The sequence below is a fragment of the Pholis gunnellus genome (genome assembly GCF_910591455.1).
Source record: "Pholis gunnellus genome assembly, chromosome: 11".
NCBI lineage: Eukaryota > Metazoa > Chordata > Actinopteri > Perciformes > Pholidae > Pholis > Pholis gunnellus.
The window spans coordinates 7674949-7694186 of NC_136538.1; the positions used below are offsets into that span (position 1 = coordinate 7674949).

Here is a 19238-nt window from a genome sequence, read left to right on the forward strand (position 1 = left end):
TTTGTAGTATCAAAAGAGGGCTCAGTAAGAAGATGTGATGCTGAATCCCCCAAATGACCAGACTCTGCAAACTTCAAGTCCCCATAAACAGATCAGATTTATACACTTTTGTCGAGGTTACAGCACCACACTGCAAGAAGAAGGGTTTTTAAAGATACATACATATATATATATATATTATTATAATATGAAGCATTGACATAATGTCACTTGATTTAACAACAAATCTCAAGTTTTCAGGATTTAATACTAGACTAAAAACATGTTGGAATTGATGTGTATTTCAGTAGTTTATATCTGGTATGTCAACATTTTACAGTGTTGCACTCGTTTCTGCTGCTGTTCCTTGTTTCTTACCGACAGAGGTGGCGTGCCGTCGTCTTCCACGGTGACGATGAGTCGATACTCCTGCTGGCGCTCTCGGTCGGGAGGCGCCGGCCGTGTCACCATCTCTCCCGTCACGCGGTCCATGCGGAAGGTCAGGTCCTGGTTTCCCGCAGTGATGTAATAGAACAGCATGGCGTTGGGACCGATGTCTTCGTCGGTCGCTATCACACGGAGGACGGACGTGCCTCCTCCAACATTCTACAATGTACAACACAAGAGAGGCCTCATTATTGACGGTAGAATAAACAAAAACGGTGACTGCAAATGGTAAATGCTATAATACCTATATTGTTCAGCTTCTGTTGAAGAACTAGACGCATACAAAATGATAGAAACATGCAAATCCCGTGTGGACAAAATGAACATCATGCTCCATGTGATGTGCGAGTGCGTCCCCACCTCACTTATGCTGACGTTGTAGCCCCTCTGGCTTTCAATAACCGGTGCGTTGTCATTGATGTCCAGGATGTTGATGGTGAGGGAGTGGTCTGTGTGTCTGGGAGGTGAGCCATTGTCAATGGCACGCACCTGTAACAACATACACATGCACTGTATACTAGCATGTAAGTCTGAGCATGCGGTTTGGACACATGGCATAAACTAACACATAGGGGACAAAGAGAAGTGTCTTCTTCCGTGCTTCTACATTCAGTCTTGGTACGTATGTGCAATATCTTGTGTTGGGAGGCAAGATGCAGTGAGCTTTCTTTTAGAATTGACATGAATAATATTTGAATGTGATCAGAAAAACACACGTTATCTGTATCGTCCAAACTCACACTATTGTATTACACGTTATTGTACTGTGTCAAAGAAAGTCGGTTTATTTTTTCGATGAAACAAATGTGACACGGAACCATTATGTTTAAGGCTGAGGGGAAAGAAGTAGTCAGAGTTGTGGTGTACGTGGCCATATACAGTAGATATGTGGTGAAAGATTGCTGCCTGACCTTCAGTAGGTAGCGGTCTACTGACTCTCTGTCCAGAGCAGCATTGACAAAAACCTCCCCGTAGGTGTGGTTCACGGTCTTGATCTTGAACACATCCTCCATGTTACCCGCCACCAGAGTGAAATTGACCTGAGAGAGAGTAATGAGTCAGAAGGAGAGAAAGATGGACATTGAGAGAAGAAAAAAATCAACATTATAATAACAGCTTAGGTTCAGTCAGAAACTCTAATCTTAAAGTTACCCATAATGTGTGAATAGTTTAATAATTGTATTTGGCTGTGTGCTTGGAACCGTGGGGTGCACACAGAGCAACAACGGACCGCAGTCAAATTACTTTTATGTGTAAACATACGTGGCCCGGTTGTCATTGACAAAAACTGTGAAACATCGTATTATTTCACTGGAGGAACGTGTTTTGTGCTGTAAAGCACAGCAGATGATTTAATATAATACTAATAACAACTAAAATTACAATATGAATACTAACACTAATACTACCACTACTAATATTTTTATATAGCCTATTTATGCATACAATGCAACACAAAGTGCTTAATGTTAACTTCCCTGTCAAACACAAGGTAGGACACACACATGTTGGAAAAGCTCGTCTTCTTGGTGATAATCTTTTGTAATTATAGTAATTACTGCAAAAATCTGTTAGATTATTGTTATAATGATCTGTTGATGAGATGACAAGAGCGTTGTTTATTCTAACTGTCTCCTCCTTCGTTATTCTCACCAGCCCGTTTAATCCACCATCTTTGTCCCTTCCCAGCACCACTGCCACTTTCTTCCCCATGGGTGTGTTCTCTGGGACGTCCACTGAAGTATCTGATGTGATGTCAAACTCTGGACTGTTGTCATTCTCATCCAGAATGGTGATTGAAACCTGTCGAGATCAAAATATAAAGCTCAATAACTTGCAACTCAACGAAATACTTACCTTTGAAATTAATCAAATAACCCCAAATCCTAAAAATGTGAGATACTGCAGATTAATACATTTCCTGTAGCCTTTCATACTCTAAACCATCTTAAAATAAAAAACAGGAAGTCTTACCTTCTGCACTTCCAATGAGAGATGCAATGAATAAAAGAGGAATGCCATTAAGTTTTCTACGACAGACGGGACACAACACATGCTGTAATGAATAGAATGTTGTACATGAAAGGAAGATAAAACAACACAAGTCAGAATGAAGCATACCACGGTGGAGTCTTTCTTAGGTCCTCCATCATCCGCCACAACAGTCAAGGTGTACATATCCCCCTTCTCTCTGTCCAGCTGGCCTGTCACAGTGATGCGGCCCTGAAGCATCACACACATCAGCACATATCTCTGCCTCCATAAAGATTGCATACACGGTAGAAATCTTCTAATGTGACGGACGGTGAGCAAGGACAGAGACTAATAACTATCATAAAACAACAAATCCCCATTTCTCATCTTTCAAAGGAATCAAATGGCTTCAAAGCAAACAAGCTCTTTGATCAGCTCACAGTCATGCAGCAACAAGCTTAAATCACAGGCGGGGAGGTGTTATTGAATCACCCTGTGGTTAATGGATGCATCCTATTTGACAGAAGGTGGGTACAGTCTTTGAAGCGTACAAAGAGAAGAGGGATGTACATTGTGCTCGTATCGCCGTTGACCTTTCCTCCACTGCTCCTCCACTCACCGTGATGCTGTCTATCTTGAAGAGGGCCAGAGCCGCAGGCGACGTATCAGGGTCGAAGCGGTAAGTCAACTGATTCAAGTTGTCGGCTGACTGGGCCCGCACCTGCACCACCTCCGTCCCCGTGGCGATATTCTCGCGGAGCGAAGCCTCGTAACCGGCGGAGAAGAAGGCCACGGCCTCGTCCAGCTCATTAAGTAGCGTGACGTAGACGGTGCAGAAGCCTTGGTGGAAAGGTGGCGCCTGGTCAGTGGCCGAGACGTTCATCAAATAGGTGGTCTTGGTCTCGTAGTCCAGGTAGTCCACGGTGGTCACCAGGCCAGTGCTCACGTCCACCTCAAACTTGCGGTCGGAGCCGGACACGAGGGCGTAAGCAACAGCTCCGCCATCACCTGAGCAGGAAGGAAGGCGGTGTTGGTACGGACAAGCTTAGAATAATAACTTTAAAAAACTAACTCATTAACTTGCAAACCTTGTAACATTGTTACACCGATGCCATAGTTACGACATGCAAACCGTTTCCTCCATTCTGTGTTGTACTAAACTGTTTTGTTGCCCGTGTTATGGTTATTTCGGTTTCAGGCCTGATCTAATGTTTTGGAAAATGTATGTCACAGCACCAAATGCATCAGAAGGCGTCTAAGAAACATTTTAAAACCACGGGAAGTGGATAGAGGAAGTCTGCACTGTGGAGCAGAAGTTGAGATTTAAATGCCAGATACAGTGAATGTTTTTTCTTGTGTGTGCACACGTGTGATGTAATACCATGTCGTGGTTTAGAAGTTTGATATTCCTCTTTTGCAAGTGGCACCCACTAGTGTTAGGATCAGTGAAGCCGTAAACAACTGCCTTCGTGCAAGTAGGAAGTTCAAAGCCACAGTCAGCAAAATGTCTCCGTGTGTTTTATGGTACGGGGACACAACCTGATGCTTCAACTGACATTCAAAGTGAGCCCCCCTCTGCTCCCCTCCTCCTGATCGTTCTGAGACTGGACTCACCGGTGTCGGGGTCTGTGGCTCGCACCACAATCACAGAGGTGCCGATGCCAGCGGTCTCCCTAAGGCCCAGCCGGTTGTACTGTTGCTGGGTAAACACTGGCACCTCGTCATTGGCATCGTCCACATATATGATCACCTGCAGGGGGAGACATTTGTGGCACATCAACGATACATGTACTCTTTGAGAAATACTTTAACTCTTTGGGAAAAGGGCTTCGTAGTTTTATCTATTCGGAAATGAAAATAATATGTATCTGAGTGTCTGGATCCTCTGATGTCCACATTTGTAGACATCACAAGGGGTCGACAGGACCGTTCATTTTTAAAAAACTAGCCACGCTTCATGCCGTTATTATGCTACACATTTTGCATAAAACATGGGGATGTAACTGGCACACGTTACAGCATCATCCCCCCTCAAGCTACCCTCCTCTTCCTCACCCTCACGGAGCTCCTCATGCTGCCCTCGTCACTGTTGTAGGCCACCACTTCCAGCACATGGGAGCTGCTGGTTTCTCTGTCCAGTGCCCTGCGGCCTCTTGTCACCAGCCCGGTCTGATTGTCTATGCTGAACAGATTCCTGCTGTTCCCTGCATGCATTCATTCACAAACACACAGACACACACACACACACACACACACACGTCAGAGAGAGAGACAGAGAGAGAAAGGCAAAGCGAGAGAGCAAGAGACTTAATACCCATTTTAGCAAAACATTTAATCTAGTCTGCCAATTGGATAATTTAAGTTGCCTCCAATGCAAATTAACTTCCAGTCATTACTGGTATTTTCACTCTGACTGCATCTAGACAAGAGAAATTGCAGTGGAAACAAGAGTAATTATCCTGCCCATAGGCAGGAAAGCTTGAATCACTAAAATGTAGGAAACTTTCTCGTGGACATCTTGTTTTCAACCCATTTTGAACAACTGGATTAACAACTACCAAAATAAATCTAATGATTCAATCTAGTCACATCGTGGGCGCCCGTGCTTGCTTTGCATTTGTTTGAGACTAAGGAGACCATGTGCAAAAGGCCATCTGGCAAAGTACTGCCGCACTTACCAGTGAGGATCCTGTACAGAACTTGGCCGTTCTCTCCCTGGTCGGCATCCGTAGCTTGAACCTGCACAGATGAACACAAAGCACAAAGTCTGCAGAACAAGTCTACAACATGTACACGAAAAAAACATCCGGCTGCTTACAAGGTACAGCAATGGCATATATCTCCCTTTACAACTGGTATCATTTCAAAATCTGAACTTCTTCCATTTTGCAGTCTGACAAAAGGGATTGCTAAAATATGCACATCATTAGGAGAGAACAGATAAGTCAGATTTGGGAACCAGCGAGTCTTTTTCTCAGTCCTCTGAGCTCTGTGGTGTGTCCATTCCCATAAAGTCACCGGATAGAAAGTTCATTTCATACACATTTTTTTTCAATGGTTTCTACAAACAGATGGAAAAATCTCTATTTTCTTTCTCATTCACCACACATCCACTGGTGCCCAGTGTCTTGTTGCCACAACAACCCCAACACGGCTTGGCGGTAAGTCTATAATGGCAGAACTTCCCTCCGTCTCTGTCGCAGGCAGAGAGCCAGAAGCAGCCCCAAAAAAAAAAAAAAAAAAAAAACCCGGCGCAGACAGCACGGCTCCACAGCGTACACAGATAAATAGTGGAGCATGCTGGGCTGCTGCTGAATGGGCCATGTCATAAGACTGCCTTCTGAATCCAGAGAGGCACAGAGCCGCTGGCGCTGGATGAGGCTCACTTCATGTCACACCCCGCTCCTCTGTGGATGTGTCAAACCCTGTGGAGGTGCCCACAAAGTGCATATTCAATGGCATACAGAGACACACAAACTCAACACACTCGAGTGCATGTGTGTGCACTCAGGTACGCAGAAATGCAGACACACACACACACACACACATATTCTCACAGTCTCTCTCTCTCCCTGCCCTTGTGTGTTCTCCTTTGCTCTCTCTCGCTCTCCCTGTGAAGAGGGGCCCAACTTCAGTCTCATTAGCTTTATAAAGAGATGTGGAGAGAAGAGGAGAAAGAGGAGGAGAGGGGAGGGGGCGACGGGAGGAAAAAAAAAGAGGCTGGGGGGTCAGATTGGGGAGTGATGAATAGGGTATTACACAGCGGACTGCACCACTTAGGCCATAAAAGGGGGTGTTTAAAGTGTAACACCACATTGCAGAGCCAGATGTTGTAAGTGTAAGCATGTGGAGTGTAATCACAGAGAGATTAGTCACTCAGTTTGTGCATGGCTGAGAACACACACTATTGTCTTTGGCTCCCTGGGATTAAAACAGCAGTGAGATATTTCTGTCGTAATGCTGTCACCCACATTTTACCCCATTTTCCTCCTTGTTGCCCTCTTCCTCCCCAGCGTTTTCCCCTCTGTCCCTGGGAAAGCAGCAGTTTAAGGGGGGAAAACAAGTGCGTGAAGCCAAGAAACAGGTCTGACCTCAGTTACTGGAACTAAGCAAGGTGCTGTTTTAAAGAGTCTCTAAAGTGTGGGTGTAAGTATACATTTTTGATGGGGTTTATTCCACATTACTAAAGATTCAGTATTGAAGAAGACATGTTAATTGCTTAGCATTTGAGTTAGTAAACATAATTAAATCATTTCAAATCTTATGGTCCTAAGATTGCCTACAATCTAACGAATGTCTCTTAAAATCTATATTTTAAGTCGGCTGTCGAGTCTTTAGGAATGAAACTCCTAAAATCCAGATCTGGACATGTGAGCTGCTTGACATGTGCTTGAGTAACGGCACATTGTCTGTATGTGGAGACTGTTGTCCACACTTGGTTTAGTATTATCTGGAAGGTAGATTTGAATATTAGCAAACTGAGGCTGCAGATCTATGATCTGTTACTGGATTCCTCATTCATATTTTTTTGAAATACAGAGAACATATTGTGAAAAATACCATAAATCAGAGAGCAATCAAGAAAAATCTTATATGCATTTAGCAAGTATGCTGCTAATAAATGAACTTTACAGAACTTTACAAATGTAATAGATGAGACAAATTGTGCCGGTAAAAAAGTTAAGAAATCACCGTTTCAAAACTAGCTGAGCAGTCAGATCTGAAGATCTGAAGGAGCAACAATGTGGAGAGGAGAGTACCTTACAGCTAAGCTGCCAAGCTTAGGAGCAGCGTGCCTAATCACGAATATGTGCAGCACAGTCTACAGTCTGTGTGGCTGGGAAAGAAAGTTTGTTTTTGAATAGCTGTGCGTATGCGTATGTGTATGTGTGTGTGTGTGTGTGTGTGCGTGCGTGTGGCATATGTGCTTGGAGGCGCTGACTAATGAACTGACTCTCTAACGAGCCATCCTGCTCCACTGGCCTTTTCACAGCTTTCCTGGCATTTGGTCTTAAAAATAATTTCACGTCCCAATGTGTTTCCCTTAAACCGATAAGCCATGCTTTGTCTCCGCTGAATTAAGGACGATGACATTTACAAATGTTACTATGCTGAAGATGGGGGCGCACAAAATGAGGGTGGGGGGGGCGGGGTATAATTGGAGACCGGGGTAGAAGAGGTGGGTGCCTCGCATTTTACAAGGGGCATTTTAATAAACCCAATTTGTTTTACATTGAAAAAAGCCTGTCAAGCATTGACTGTTTTGTAGTCCTTGATTTAATAGCTACATAATTGCCGCAAATGCCAAACACATCTGCATGCGCATGCAGGCGTTTCTGTGTATATTTGTGCATGTGTGCACTTAAGTGTGTGTTTATCATAAGCACTAGAGTGTATGATCCCAATAAAGGGAAAATAAACCTACTCAGCTTGGTTAGGCTTGGTTAGTGAGGCAGAGAGCTGCTGTGGCACTTCAACAGAGGCTGACCACACACACACACACCTGACATAGACCTCCAATCTAATGTTGTTTTCTCCATCCAGGGACAAGACAACATGAACACCACTGAACCAGATTCCAACTTCACCTCTACACCACACACGGAAAATGTCACTCTGTCCAGCCTGACAACCGCCACCGTCTCTGCCACCAGCCCACTGCCTCCATCCTATTCTCCGGACGTCTTCAACCCAGAACTCACCATCATGGTGGTGCTGGGCTTATCGCTGCTGCTGGCAGGGTTAGCTGCCTTCCTGGCAGTGTGCCGGCCCTCGGAACAGGATGGCGACTCCGAGGCGAGCTGCAGCCCAGGCGAGAGCTTGACCCGTGGAGGACGCCGGTCCAGCGAGCCCCAGCTCAAGGTGTGGAAGAGGCTGGGCTCGTATCGCCGTTCGTACAACATCTCCTTCAGACGACCGCCCCATCGCAGGCCGTACGAGCGCGAGAGCGCGCGCGTGTCCCGGCCTCCGGCCCGACACACGCCGCAGCCAGAAACCAGCGTGGAGCCACACCTCACTATGCCTTGTCTATTTGACTATGTCACTGAAATCTGACTCAAAGACTGAGGCTGAGGGCCGACTGACTGCTTCCCACAACAAGTGATGCGCTGCATATCTTACGGCTGGTGCTACGGACGTTATTGATAACTGTTTAGGTGATCCAAAAGTCATTGAAGCGGGGTTTACACATTTTTGTGACTGATTTATTTTCACCCTCTGCAGCAAGTAACATTGTTAGGTATGGATGTTGTTTTTTCAGCATAGCTCTACACATAGAGGTTAAAAAGTATTATATTTATTATAACGACTCAATTCGATTAAAACTCTCTCAGCAAGAATTTGATGCATCATCAAATTCACCTTCTGCACAGAAATAAATCCCCTCTGATTGAATTACATTACATTTTTTCCAAGCAGAATAAAAGCTGCTTTAAAAAAAAACTAAATAATGCACAATAATTGTACAAACAAAGATCTAACGGTAATGCACTAGTTCAAATAATGACCACACTTAAGAATATTCTAAAATCCCATTCAAATTGTGGGTACAACTATCAGTCCTCTGCCTCACACTGATAATTGTCCTGATGCAGAAAACACCCATCCATCTAGTAATTAATGTGAATGAAGACGATTAGTTTTTATAAAAAAAAACACAATACAATCAAGACAAATGCAACCTGAGCCAAAAAGAGATCACTCTGTGACTGATTCTTCCTGTTTTGTGATTGTTGTGTGAAGAAATAAAGTGACATTTAAGTGTTCAGCAGTGTTGGTGTTTTCTACCTGGAGGATGCTGGTTCTTTGGGGCACGCTCTCCAGTATGCTGGTCTCGTAGCTGTTTTGTAGGAAGATGGGCCTGTTGTCGTTGACATCCTGCACCTCAACAAACACAGTAGCTGTGCCTGTCCTCCGGCTGCCCGCCGGACCGTTGTCTATGTGCAGAAGCAGACACATTCACAAACACATCAGCTGCAATCATTCAGGTTAATGATAATTGAAAGGGTTGACGCCAGGACTACTAAAAATACTTGGCTTTCATTTCATGGCTGTACATCTCACCGGCTAAGGCCATAGAGATATCACTACGAGTTGTATACAAAAAAATGGAACCGCTTCTGTATTAATGTGTTACTTTAAACGAGCCATTGATCTTCAGAAAATAAAGCAGAAACCAAAAAATCGCTCGTTATAAAGACATAAAACTGGGACATTGTTGGCTCACCAAAACTTGGGTAATTTTCAGCTGCTTATGAATTAGAACAATACGTGTAATTCTGTTCTATTGCACAGGTTTGCATTATCTCTGCCTCTCGTGTCTCTGCCCCCCCCTCAGCAGATAAGCCCCCCCCCTACTCAATGGTTTCCAAAACAGGAAAACCTCAGAGTTTTTGTTCTTTCTTTTCAAACAGGAACAAAGGCAGTTGAGCAATAGTCTGAAATCACTGCAGATGTGCAGGGATCACACATTTTGCATCATTGCTGTGCAAAAGTAGAAAGGAGCTGCTTTGAAGATCACAAACAAAACAAGCCAGAAAACATGTCCTATTATAACAAATACAAACACGGACCGTGTCAAAATCAGGATGATAAAAGATGATAACGGTTTCTTGTTGTTATAAAAAAGGACTCACCTATAGCTTCTACGACCAGCGTGTACGCTGCCTGGGTTTCTCTGTCCAGGCCGACCACGGTCCGAACAACTCCGTTTCTGAAGCCCACGCTGAATTTACCGTCCTGATTACCACCTAAAAATACAAAACACAAACACATTTCCAAATATATCTACAGCATATTGGTAAAACATTGCATACATACAGCACAGCTATGATACTAAAAGAAGCATGCAAGAGGAGCTCGCCTCATACACAAACTCACACAGAGACGGATGGTTGGACAAAAGATACTGTACGTGCACAGAGTCCACATAACTGAACAACACTGTAGCCCACAGACGCACAAAAACAACTCCCACTGTGACCTCTGACCTGTGATGAAGTAGCTAAGTTCGGCGTTGAGGCCAGCGTCGTTGTCAGAGCAGCTGAGGCGCGCTACAATGTGGTCTCTAGGGACACTCTCCTTCAGGGAAACATTGTACACGCGAGGGTTGAAGGTGGGCGTCTCATCATTTACATCCAGGACTGACGCACGCACACAAACACACAGACAGAGAGACATGAGGACACACAGATACATGTACATGAGGACAAACAAGGCAGCAAGGTGGTGCAGCGAGTAGAAAGACTATTGATAAATCAGAGGATTCAGAGAATATCAAAACGTTTCTTTTGTAGCTGGGTTGTGCTGGTCCTGACTCTCCTGTGAAGTTAAGAGACGTGAAACAGATCTCTACCAAACAGTCCATAATATGTTGATGCTTCTGACTCATTTGAAACCCTTATTCCGTATTTCTATTCTTTTTTTTTCACCATGTTTACAGCAAGCAGACTATTTTGCCCGGTTGATTTTTCACGTCCCACCAGCAGGTGGTAGCATCATTCTCAGCAGATTACTGAGACGTCAGTGCTTATCTGCATTAATGAGGTAACTCTTCCCGCCAAGCAGAATCCAACCGTACCGTGGCTTGTCAGTTTCATATGTAGGGTCATTTCAGAGGGAGCTACATTAGCAGCACTCTTACCTGTGACAGTGAGGGTTGAAGTGGAGGTGCGAGGGAACTTCCCTGCATCGTATGCAATAATTCTCAAATGGTACTGTCCAATCTGCTCACGATCCAGGACTGCCATGGAGGTGAGGACGCCAGTGGAGGTGTTCAGGTAGAAGTCGAGGCGCGGCATCCCCATCTGTAACGCCATTGTTATCAATCCGTTCTTGTCCTCGTCTGGGTCCTCCACCTGGATCTAGAGCAGAAAGAGAACGACCCAGAGATGAACACAGGAGGTTACTGAAAGGGTACTTCACAATGGATGGTAAAAAGAGAGATTTAAATGCCACAATACAGGAATATAGTCTCGTATTTTACCCTAAAAACTGAGGATCCAATGGACAGTCCCTCTGGAACTTCAGCCACAAAGGGCAGGTTGAGGAAGGTTGGGTCGTTGTCATTGAGATCCAGCAGGTTGACAAACACTGTGGTGCTCGCTGAGGCATGCAGTGGAGGTGTGCCATCTAAAGAGGGCGCCAGAGAACACGTAAAGACACGCACATACAAACACACCTCGCATATACACACATGCACACACCTCACGGTCAAAGGGGTTTATTAGCCACAGTAAAAAGTTTCATGGTCAACATAAAACTTTTGAAGAAAGAGGCTGATCGGTCAGAGTTGAAAGCTCTCTGTTGAGGATGATTTACAACTATTTAGGCTCGCTTACAGGTGGTTTAGGTGTTTCATGAATCAGGCAAATCGACACAGTGGAAGGCAAATACAAGTGCAAGCTGACATTCCACCGCACACACATACACACTACTCACTGTCAACAGCTGAGATGATAATGGTCCTCATGAGTGCTGTGTCCCTGGGGTTGGAGCTTTCCCTGTCCAGGGTTACCCCACTAGTGCGGATCTTGCCTGTGCTGCTGCTGATGGTGTAGAAGGGGTTTTCTGGACTGATACTGTACATCACTGTCCCATTTTCCCCATTGTCAGGGTCAAATGCCAACACCTGCACATGGGAGGGTCAGGAAAAAATAAACTTTCTGAAACTCTTAAACAACCCCGGCCAACACTAGGTGTGTTTTCCATATCTAGTTATACTGTGTGGGTTAAATGAGAGTGTGTACAAGAGGTGAACTTTAAGACATCGGGACAGGAAGGATTAAAGATATCGGGAGAAAAGAGTAAAGTGAATCAGCGAGGGAAAAAGAATTACAGTAATAGTAATAGGAACATCCCCATCCCACCCCCCAGAGCATCTTCACACACAGCCCCTTCCAACTGTTCCAACACATCAGTCAGCTAAAAGAAAAATGGTCACGTCTCTTTTCTGACACAAAGTGGCGGGTGATGAATGCGTGAAGCCAGGAGCCCTGCTAAAACACTGGCTGATTCTTAAAGAGCTGATCCATTATTCAGTGCACTGACTAAAAACTCTGGAAACTGGTTAATTGGTCATTAGAGGAACAAAGGTTTTGCAGGTATTTAATAATTAAGGGGACATGGTAGGCAGGCATCTCAGAGGCCCATTGATTAGCAACTGCACAGACAGAGGTATAGGGTGATATAAGATGTGTGAAAGTGTCGAGCCTTCTCCAGTTCAAGCAATCAATTCTGGCCCCTGAGTAGAGCACATTAAAAGACGGTGAGCAAATACATTAGCCTTGTCTATTGAACTGTAGCCCTGGACCGACTGCAGAGTGGCAGAAAAGAAAATACTGCATTGAAATGAGTTATTAGAGGAGGCTCGCGGTATGTGTAGGCGCTGAATGTATAAAGCTGCAGTAGTGATGGTCGGCGTGCTCGGAGATGTAAGTGGGATGATCCTTGCTCTGGGCACAGCGACCAAATTCATCGGCTCGCTGGACACCTCCAGGAGGACTTAGCAGGTGGCCTCTTGTCACCATGGAAACACTGGTTGGGGCCGGGGCTACATTTGGGCCAGTTACAGGACGGTGAGCCTGGGTGGTCCGATTTATTGAAAAAATGGTCAGACGGGCAGCAGTGTCTGTCCACCGAGCACGGAGTCACATACAGTATGCATCGCATCACTGGATGAATGGACCCAGCTGAGGGATAGCTGCAAGGCTGCAGGAATACATGGAACATGTAGCAACGCTTTAGCAGCACGTTTATCTTTCACTTCACTTTCCCGATCATTTCTCCATTCCACTCTCTTGCTCTGCTGGATGGGTTCTCGCTTCCTTTTCTGCATAACAGCTAAATAATTTGCTATGCGAGTGACTGCAGGCTACATTTTAATTAGCAATCGGACTCCCTTAATTACACTCACTGACGACTCTTTAATGAATGGACAATCAGGGCTTAATTAACAACAACACATTGCCAAAGACACGAGGACGATGAGAGACTTTAGGGTAATATTAGAGTGTTTACTTAGCGATGACCTACGCAGTAATGGCAATTCGTCCATTAACAGAGGGCTATGCATGCAGATGCATCCATCAACATGTACTGTTTGTTGATGTTTTTCATCTGCAGTATGCTGCCCAATCAAGACGGTTGTATTCCAACAATGTTCAATCTTCACACTTTAAATACTCTCCTCTAAAACCTCTAAAGTTTTTATGAAAACACACTTTTTGCCTGACTTAAGTTTGCAAAGTTTGCAAAAAAATGATAAGAATTATCATTCCTGTGTGTTCAAACATTATCATTGTTTAGGAATACTCACAGAGATAACATCAGTGTTCATTGGACTCATCTCCACCACGTTGGTTAGGTACGGCTCGTCTCTCCACACAGGGGAATTGTCATTGATGTCCAGGATGGTGATGTTCACCTAAATAAAGTGGGAGTGAAGGGAATTCAGGTAAACGGGAAATGAGCTATTTTTGACGTCAGTTAAGAGAGAGAGCTTTCATAGCAGTGCGTCAAAGTGCAGTACAGACGTACAATAGAATACAATTCTATCCCAAATGAGCATTGCTTAAACAGTGGGGAGGAAGGTTTGTTCTGCGAGCTGTGGAAAGACGATGGCGCTAAAGTGGTTACCGTGGCGATGCCAGTCTTTTGCTGAGGTCCCACCCCTCCGTCCACAGCTCTGACTATCAGGATGTACTCTGCTTTCACCTCTCGGTCCAGCAGGGCCGTGGTGGTGATCTCTCCTGAACACACGCAGAATCAGATCAAACGTTATAAAAAATGAATTAATTCAAAAAAGCAACAACCGGGACAACTCAGTGAAAGCCACACATCTTTCAAGGCAACTCTCGTGTCAAAATAAGACTCAAATGCTAAAATATGCCACCAAATAAAGAGCTTAAAGAGAGAAACGGAACAAATATATTGCAGGCAGATCTATATCATGTTCAGGCCAAGTATGAACTGACTGGAAAATGATCTCAAGAAATTCAAATTTAAAATTAATGTCTTGATTACAAGTATACTTTCTGAAAAAACTCACACACTTCTACATGGGCCCACACACACACACACACACACACACACACACACCCACACACACACACACCTGAGCGCGAGTTGAGACGGAACTGAGAGGAGCCCTCCAGGGAGTAGATGAGTGAGGCTTGGCCATATTCCCGGGAGGCGTCCAAATCAGTAGCATTCACAAGCAGCACAGTCGCCCCTGTGGAGGACAGGGAGGGATGAAGGGAGTGAGACAGAAAGAAAGTTGCAACTCATGGAGTGGGATAAAAAGAAGTGAACTTGAGTCATGGGAAAGATATGTGAAGACTAGTAAAGAGAGAGAGAGAGACAAGCTGCAGAGACGGACTGAAATGGCATTCAGAGAGCTAATTTCTTCACCGCCCCCATCCTCAGCTCTACTGATGCCATGGCACTGAGTGGGTTTATGGATTAGTGGATTATCAGCTTGTTTGGCACAGCCTATACTTGGCACAAGCCTGATCAATACCACGGCCGACAGGGGGATGAGAGGCTAGCCAGAGCCGCAGGGCTAGCCCTGAGCGCGGCCTTGCAGCCCACGCCTTAGGCCCCCAGCTCGGGGCCAAGCACTTTAGTCATAGTCCCCCTAAACCTCAGCCCCGGCCCAAGCCGCTCAGCTATGTGCTCAGCTATGTGCTCAGCTATGTGCTCCTTTAGTCCGAGACACAGAGAGTGGCCAGCGTCTGCTAGAGCTCAGAGAGAGAGAGAAAGGGGGCGGTCAGACATTTCATTTCCCTCCAGCGACTGGAAACTAATCTATTGTCTGGGATGAAAGACTTTTCTAAATGCATGCATGACAATGAATGGAGCGGCCAGTTATTTTGCCGTGAATAGTCAATATCCTGCATTCTGACGGAGCATTTTAAAAACATTATGCAAAATCATAACAAATAAAATAGTAGAGGCGGCTGCCAGAGGAATCGTTTCAAATAAAGCATTAAAAAAAGGAAACATACCCCCAAGAAAGCAGCGCTATTTGTTGAATATGTTAATGGTAAGGCAATTCAAGTAAGAGGTGGCTGTATGTGCGACACGTTGGAGTGTTTGAGTGCCGTGTTGGTTTTGCGCCAGAAAATGCATTCTAGCAGCTAAACTGTAACCCCACATGCATAAAAGTGACTCACCGGCAATAATGTTCTCTGGGATTTTGACGATGTAGGACTGCTTGCTGAACTCCGGTGGGTTGTCATTTTCATCCTGGAGGAGGTAAACATCGACAGCAGCTCAAATCAATGTGCCAAACAATGAGAAAATGCAAATGTGCTTCAAAACGCTGCCAATCACACACGAGCACCGAGATTAACATAGTCGAAAATGAAGACACGGAGGAGCACAAAATGTTTTTAATAGTGAAAACATAGTCGTAGTATCTCTTAGGATTACACTGAAACTCCCTTAGAATGTCTTAGTCGTGCTGGCTTCTGTTTCTGTCAGCTAATCAGGTGCTACGTTACGTTTGATCAATAAAGTAAACGCAATAAGCTAAACCAACGATCCCAGCCAGGCGGTGTGTTGTAGTTAATTGCATTCTTGGCTTTAGAACTGCAGGAGTGAGAAAAAAACTGGACTTGGACAAGAAGTGAACTAATGCAAAGGCTGAGGCAGATATTAAAAAGAAGACACATTTGCAATAATCGGTGAGAAAGTCGTTCCAAACATTATTAACAATGGCATTCCCTTAAACAAAGAGTAATCAAGACCTGTAATTTGTCAGGAATGAATGACTACAGCACGGACCGGCTCCCACTGTCTCACAGACTTCCTCAGAGCATTTACATCTCTCACAACCTCCCACTCATCGAATTAGACTCCGTTTCACACTAACACATCCAGTTGTGTGGCTGTTCGCAGACAGAGGCTCCCCACTGTGTGTGAACGGCTGGGAAATGTTAACACTTTAACAACAGTCACTGGCACCATTATGTCTATCTGGGCTCTGTGTTACACTGGTGTAAAGCATTGTGTGCGCGTGATGCTGCTCGCTGCTGATAAACCTCTGTGGTGCGAGTCACGACACTGTGGAGGACAGAGAGAGAGAGAGAGAGAGAGAGAGAGAGAATTGTGCACATCTCTCCCCGTTGTTTTTTTGGCATTCCAACACAATATTTCTCCCTCATGAAGGGTGTGTATAGATATGTGTACTGTTCTTGCATAGAATATTCAAGAATATTCCAGCTGGATTCATCCATTCTTCTCTGTCGTTTCTTCTTTTATGGCTAAAAGTTGCTTGTATAATGGATGTCTATCAGGGGATATGAGCTTAAGAGCCAGTAGAGACACAGTTTATGAGTTCGGGATGCTCATTATATTTTTTTACTGCTGCATTTATAGTATCTTAGCAAAGATCAACATTCATGTTTATCATTTAAAAAACAAGAAAAATACAGACAAAAAGTTATAAAATGATAACACCTGGCATTGTCTGTTATACAGAGTAGTCAGCAGTTTGTACAGCACATTCAAATGCTTTAGGTGAATTCCATCAGGACAGAACAATACCATACATTATAGATCCTAATATTATTTCTTTCATATTCTACTATGGGCAACACTTATTCTAAAGCCATACATTATCGCGATATAGAGAGGTATAAGATAAAAAACATGTTCCGTAACTGACATAGCGTGTCATATGTTTGAATTGAAAAGCTGTGTATAAACAAAACATCCGGGGTTGCATTGAACAAAGTGGACATGGTCTCCTCACAGCCTTTAACTAAGTCATCTGACAAAAGCAACACGGTCAGCCCGGAGTTAAGAAAGCCACAGGGAGCACAGGAAACCTGATCTGGAACAGACATGGATCACAGGGTGTCTGCAATGCCTTAGTGTAAAAAAACATGGAAAGGCATTCAATGAAACCAAGTGACAGGAGACTGCCCGTGCATGACATGGCCTTTTATACATTATTTTTTCATGTTTTTTTTAAAATATATTACAACTTCTGTGATCTACTGCGTGTACGAGTATGTGGCTGTGACTTTCTCCGGTGCCTTGAAATATACGATTTTTTTAGTGATAAGACTGACAAAAGCAAGTGAACTGGAAGCTCAGATCGCTGCACAGACTGTGATAAAACTGCAAACAAAGCTGTAGGCAGACATGGATCAAAAAGTACTCGGTGAAATCCAATATGTAAGTGAAGTTGAAGACGATCCACCATAAGCCGGCCGACACCTGTCACGCACTGTAACAACGTCTAACTATAATGCATGGATCTGTCCGTCTGTCTGCCTGTCAGCCGGAGAACCGCTCCTCCGATCTACTTCACACTTGGTGGGGTGTATTTCTTGGGACCCCATGGAGTGCTTTTACGATTTTTTTTGTAATACGTGAACAGCGCTCTGTGTAGCAGTGGGGGGGGGGGGGGGAGGGTGGGGGGAGGGGGGGGGGGGGGAAGCATCAGGGCTCTGCAGTCCCGCGTGTCGTCAGCAGTGGGCAGACAGCAGCTCATTGAGATCACTTTTTGCTGCTGGATGCTTGATATAGCGTGCTCACGCTATATTAATGCTGGATAACACATTTTCTTCATTTCCCTGGAGTCAACTAGCATGAGCATACATCCTACAGGACCATCGCCACTCTGCAATTACAACTCAACGTTTTTTGCAACACTAACTTCTACCTCTACTCATTTAATTCATGCTCTAGTTAATAACCACGGTGGTTATGTCAAGGCAAGCGACTAATAAGCCTGTTTGGAAATAACCTCCGCTCAGTTCATTGAGAGCGAGTAACCTCGAGCTGTGTGTGTGTTTCAGGGCCGGATTTAGTGATTTGAGGGGCCGAGGCAAACGCTGCTTTGCTTTACTTTTCACTCTTTCTCTAACTGGGAGTGTTGCTATTGGCAGTGGTAGAAGAAGATTTTGATTGTTATGTTTTGTGAGTAAAATCTGAATCTGCAACGTAACATAAGTAAGTAACATGCATCCCAATATATCTATAGGTTTAGGGCCCTTGTAGTCGGGGGCCCCAGGTTGCGTACCTTGTCTCAGGGTAAAGTCTGCTCCTGTCTGGTGTTTATGTAAACCAGACTGGAGGCCTATACAAACCCAAGGAAGAGCAGTGTGGAGTGTGGAATTGTTTGTATGAAAGGTTCTCCAGAAAGCAACACCACAGGTTGCAAAATATATTAAAAGTGTGAATTAGAAGGATTCTCAGCTAAGAGGAAAACAGCCACCGACGAACAAGTTTTTAACTATTTAAGTACCTACGAAAAACAAAGACATTGTCACAAAAGGAGGGAAGATGCAGGGGCTTTTTGCAGAACAGCAATGATTAAAGAGAAACACTGAACAGTAGTCTTGCTTACAGTGTTCACATAACTGTAGATACAAAATAGATAAACAGAAAACCACCGTAGACACCTGTGTACATGAGGAAGGCTATGTGACACACCAAGTTGGAGGTGAATAGATAGAATGGGATGAAATTGTAGATTGCATTTGGTTCATTAAAGACTGATGGGCAAATTCACAAAGGAATGGATTGCGTCCGCTGATAGCAGCATCAATTGCAACCGAAATCCGCCCCGTCTCAAGGTCCAATTCACAGCGATATCTCATCGTGCTAATGATATTACAGCAAAAACACGCCCACAACGTTTTGCAGCTGAGCGAAAATTGCAATTATCCATGTGGCAAAGAATACATTTGGCTTTTGCTCCAAGAAAAACGTAGGCAGAACAATGGTGGAGAAAAAAAACCCCAAAAACAAACGTGAGATCGAGAGCTACAGGTCGTGACAGGCGAGGGGCAGAGGAATTCCTCTAAACTTCAGGCAAGGAATTT

General features: G+C 44.4%; 2 protein-coding genes across 2 annotated transcripts in view; one reads left to right on the plus strand and one right to left on the minus strand.

The window, feature by feature from the left end:
• cdh23 (cadherin-related 23) overlaps positions 1-19238 on the minus strand; it is a gene marked incomplete at its 5' end in the record, with an annotated part of 133062 nt that overhangs the window by 27204 nt on the left and 86620 nt on the right. The window contains 19 exons of the mRNA XM_079168933.1: positions 358-585; positions 787-915; positions 1338-1466; positions 2080-2229; positions 2548-2649; positions 3020-3408; positions 4015-4150; positions 4456-4604; positions 5079-5139; positions 9187-9335; positions 10035-10148; positions 10389-10541; positions 11042-11261; positions 11384-11529; positions 11839-12028; positions 13715-13822; positions 14035-14147; positions 14513-14629; positions 15573-15645. Coding sequence (XP_079025059.1) covers positions 358-585; positions 787-915; positions 1338-1466; positions 2080-2229; positions 2548-2649; positions 3020-3408; positions 4015-4150; positions 4456-4604; positions 5079-5139; positions 9187-9335; positions 10035-10148; positions 10389-10541; positions 11042-11261; positions 11384-11529; positions 11839-12028; positions 13715-13822; positions 14035-14147; positions 14513-14629; positions 15573-15645 — 2856 coding nt within the window. The remainder of the gene's footprint in view (positions 1-357; positions 586-786; positions 916-1337; positions 1467-2079; positions 2230-2547; positions 2650-3019; positions 3409-4014; positions 4151-4455; positions 4605-5078; positions 5140-9186; positions 9336-10034; positions 10149-10388; positions 10542-11041; positions 11262-11383; positions 11530-11838; positions 12029-13714; positions 13823-14034; positions 14148-14512; positions 14630-15572; positions 15646-19238) is intronic.
• Positions 7957-8454, plus strand: LOC306703097 (uncharacterized protein; the record flags this gene model as incomplete). The annotated part of the gene is made up of 1 exon (XM_079168936.1): positions 7957-8454. The coding sequence occupies one exon, from the start codon at positions 7957-7959 to the stop codon at positions 8452-8454; it is 498 nt and encodes a 165-aa protein (XP_079025062.1).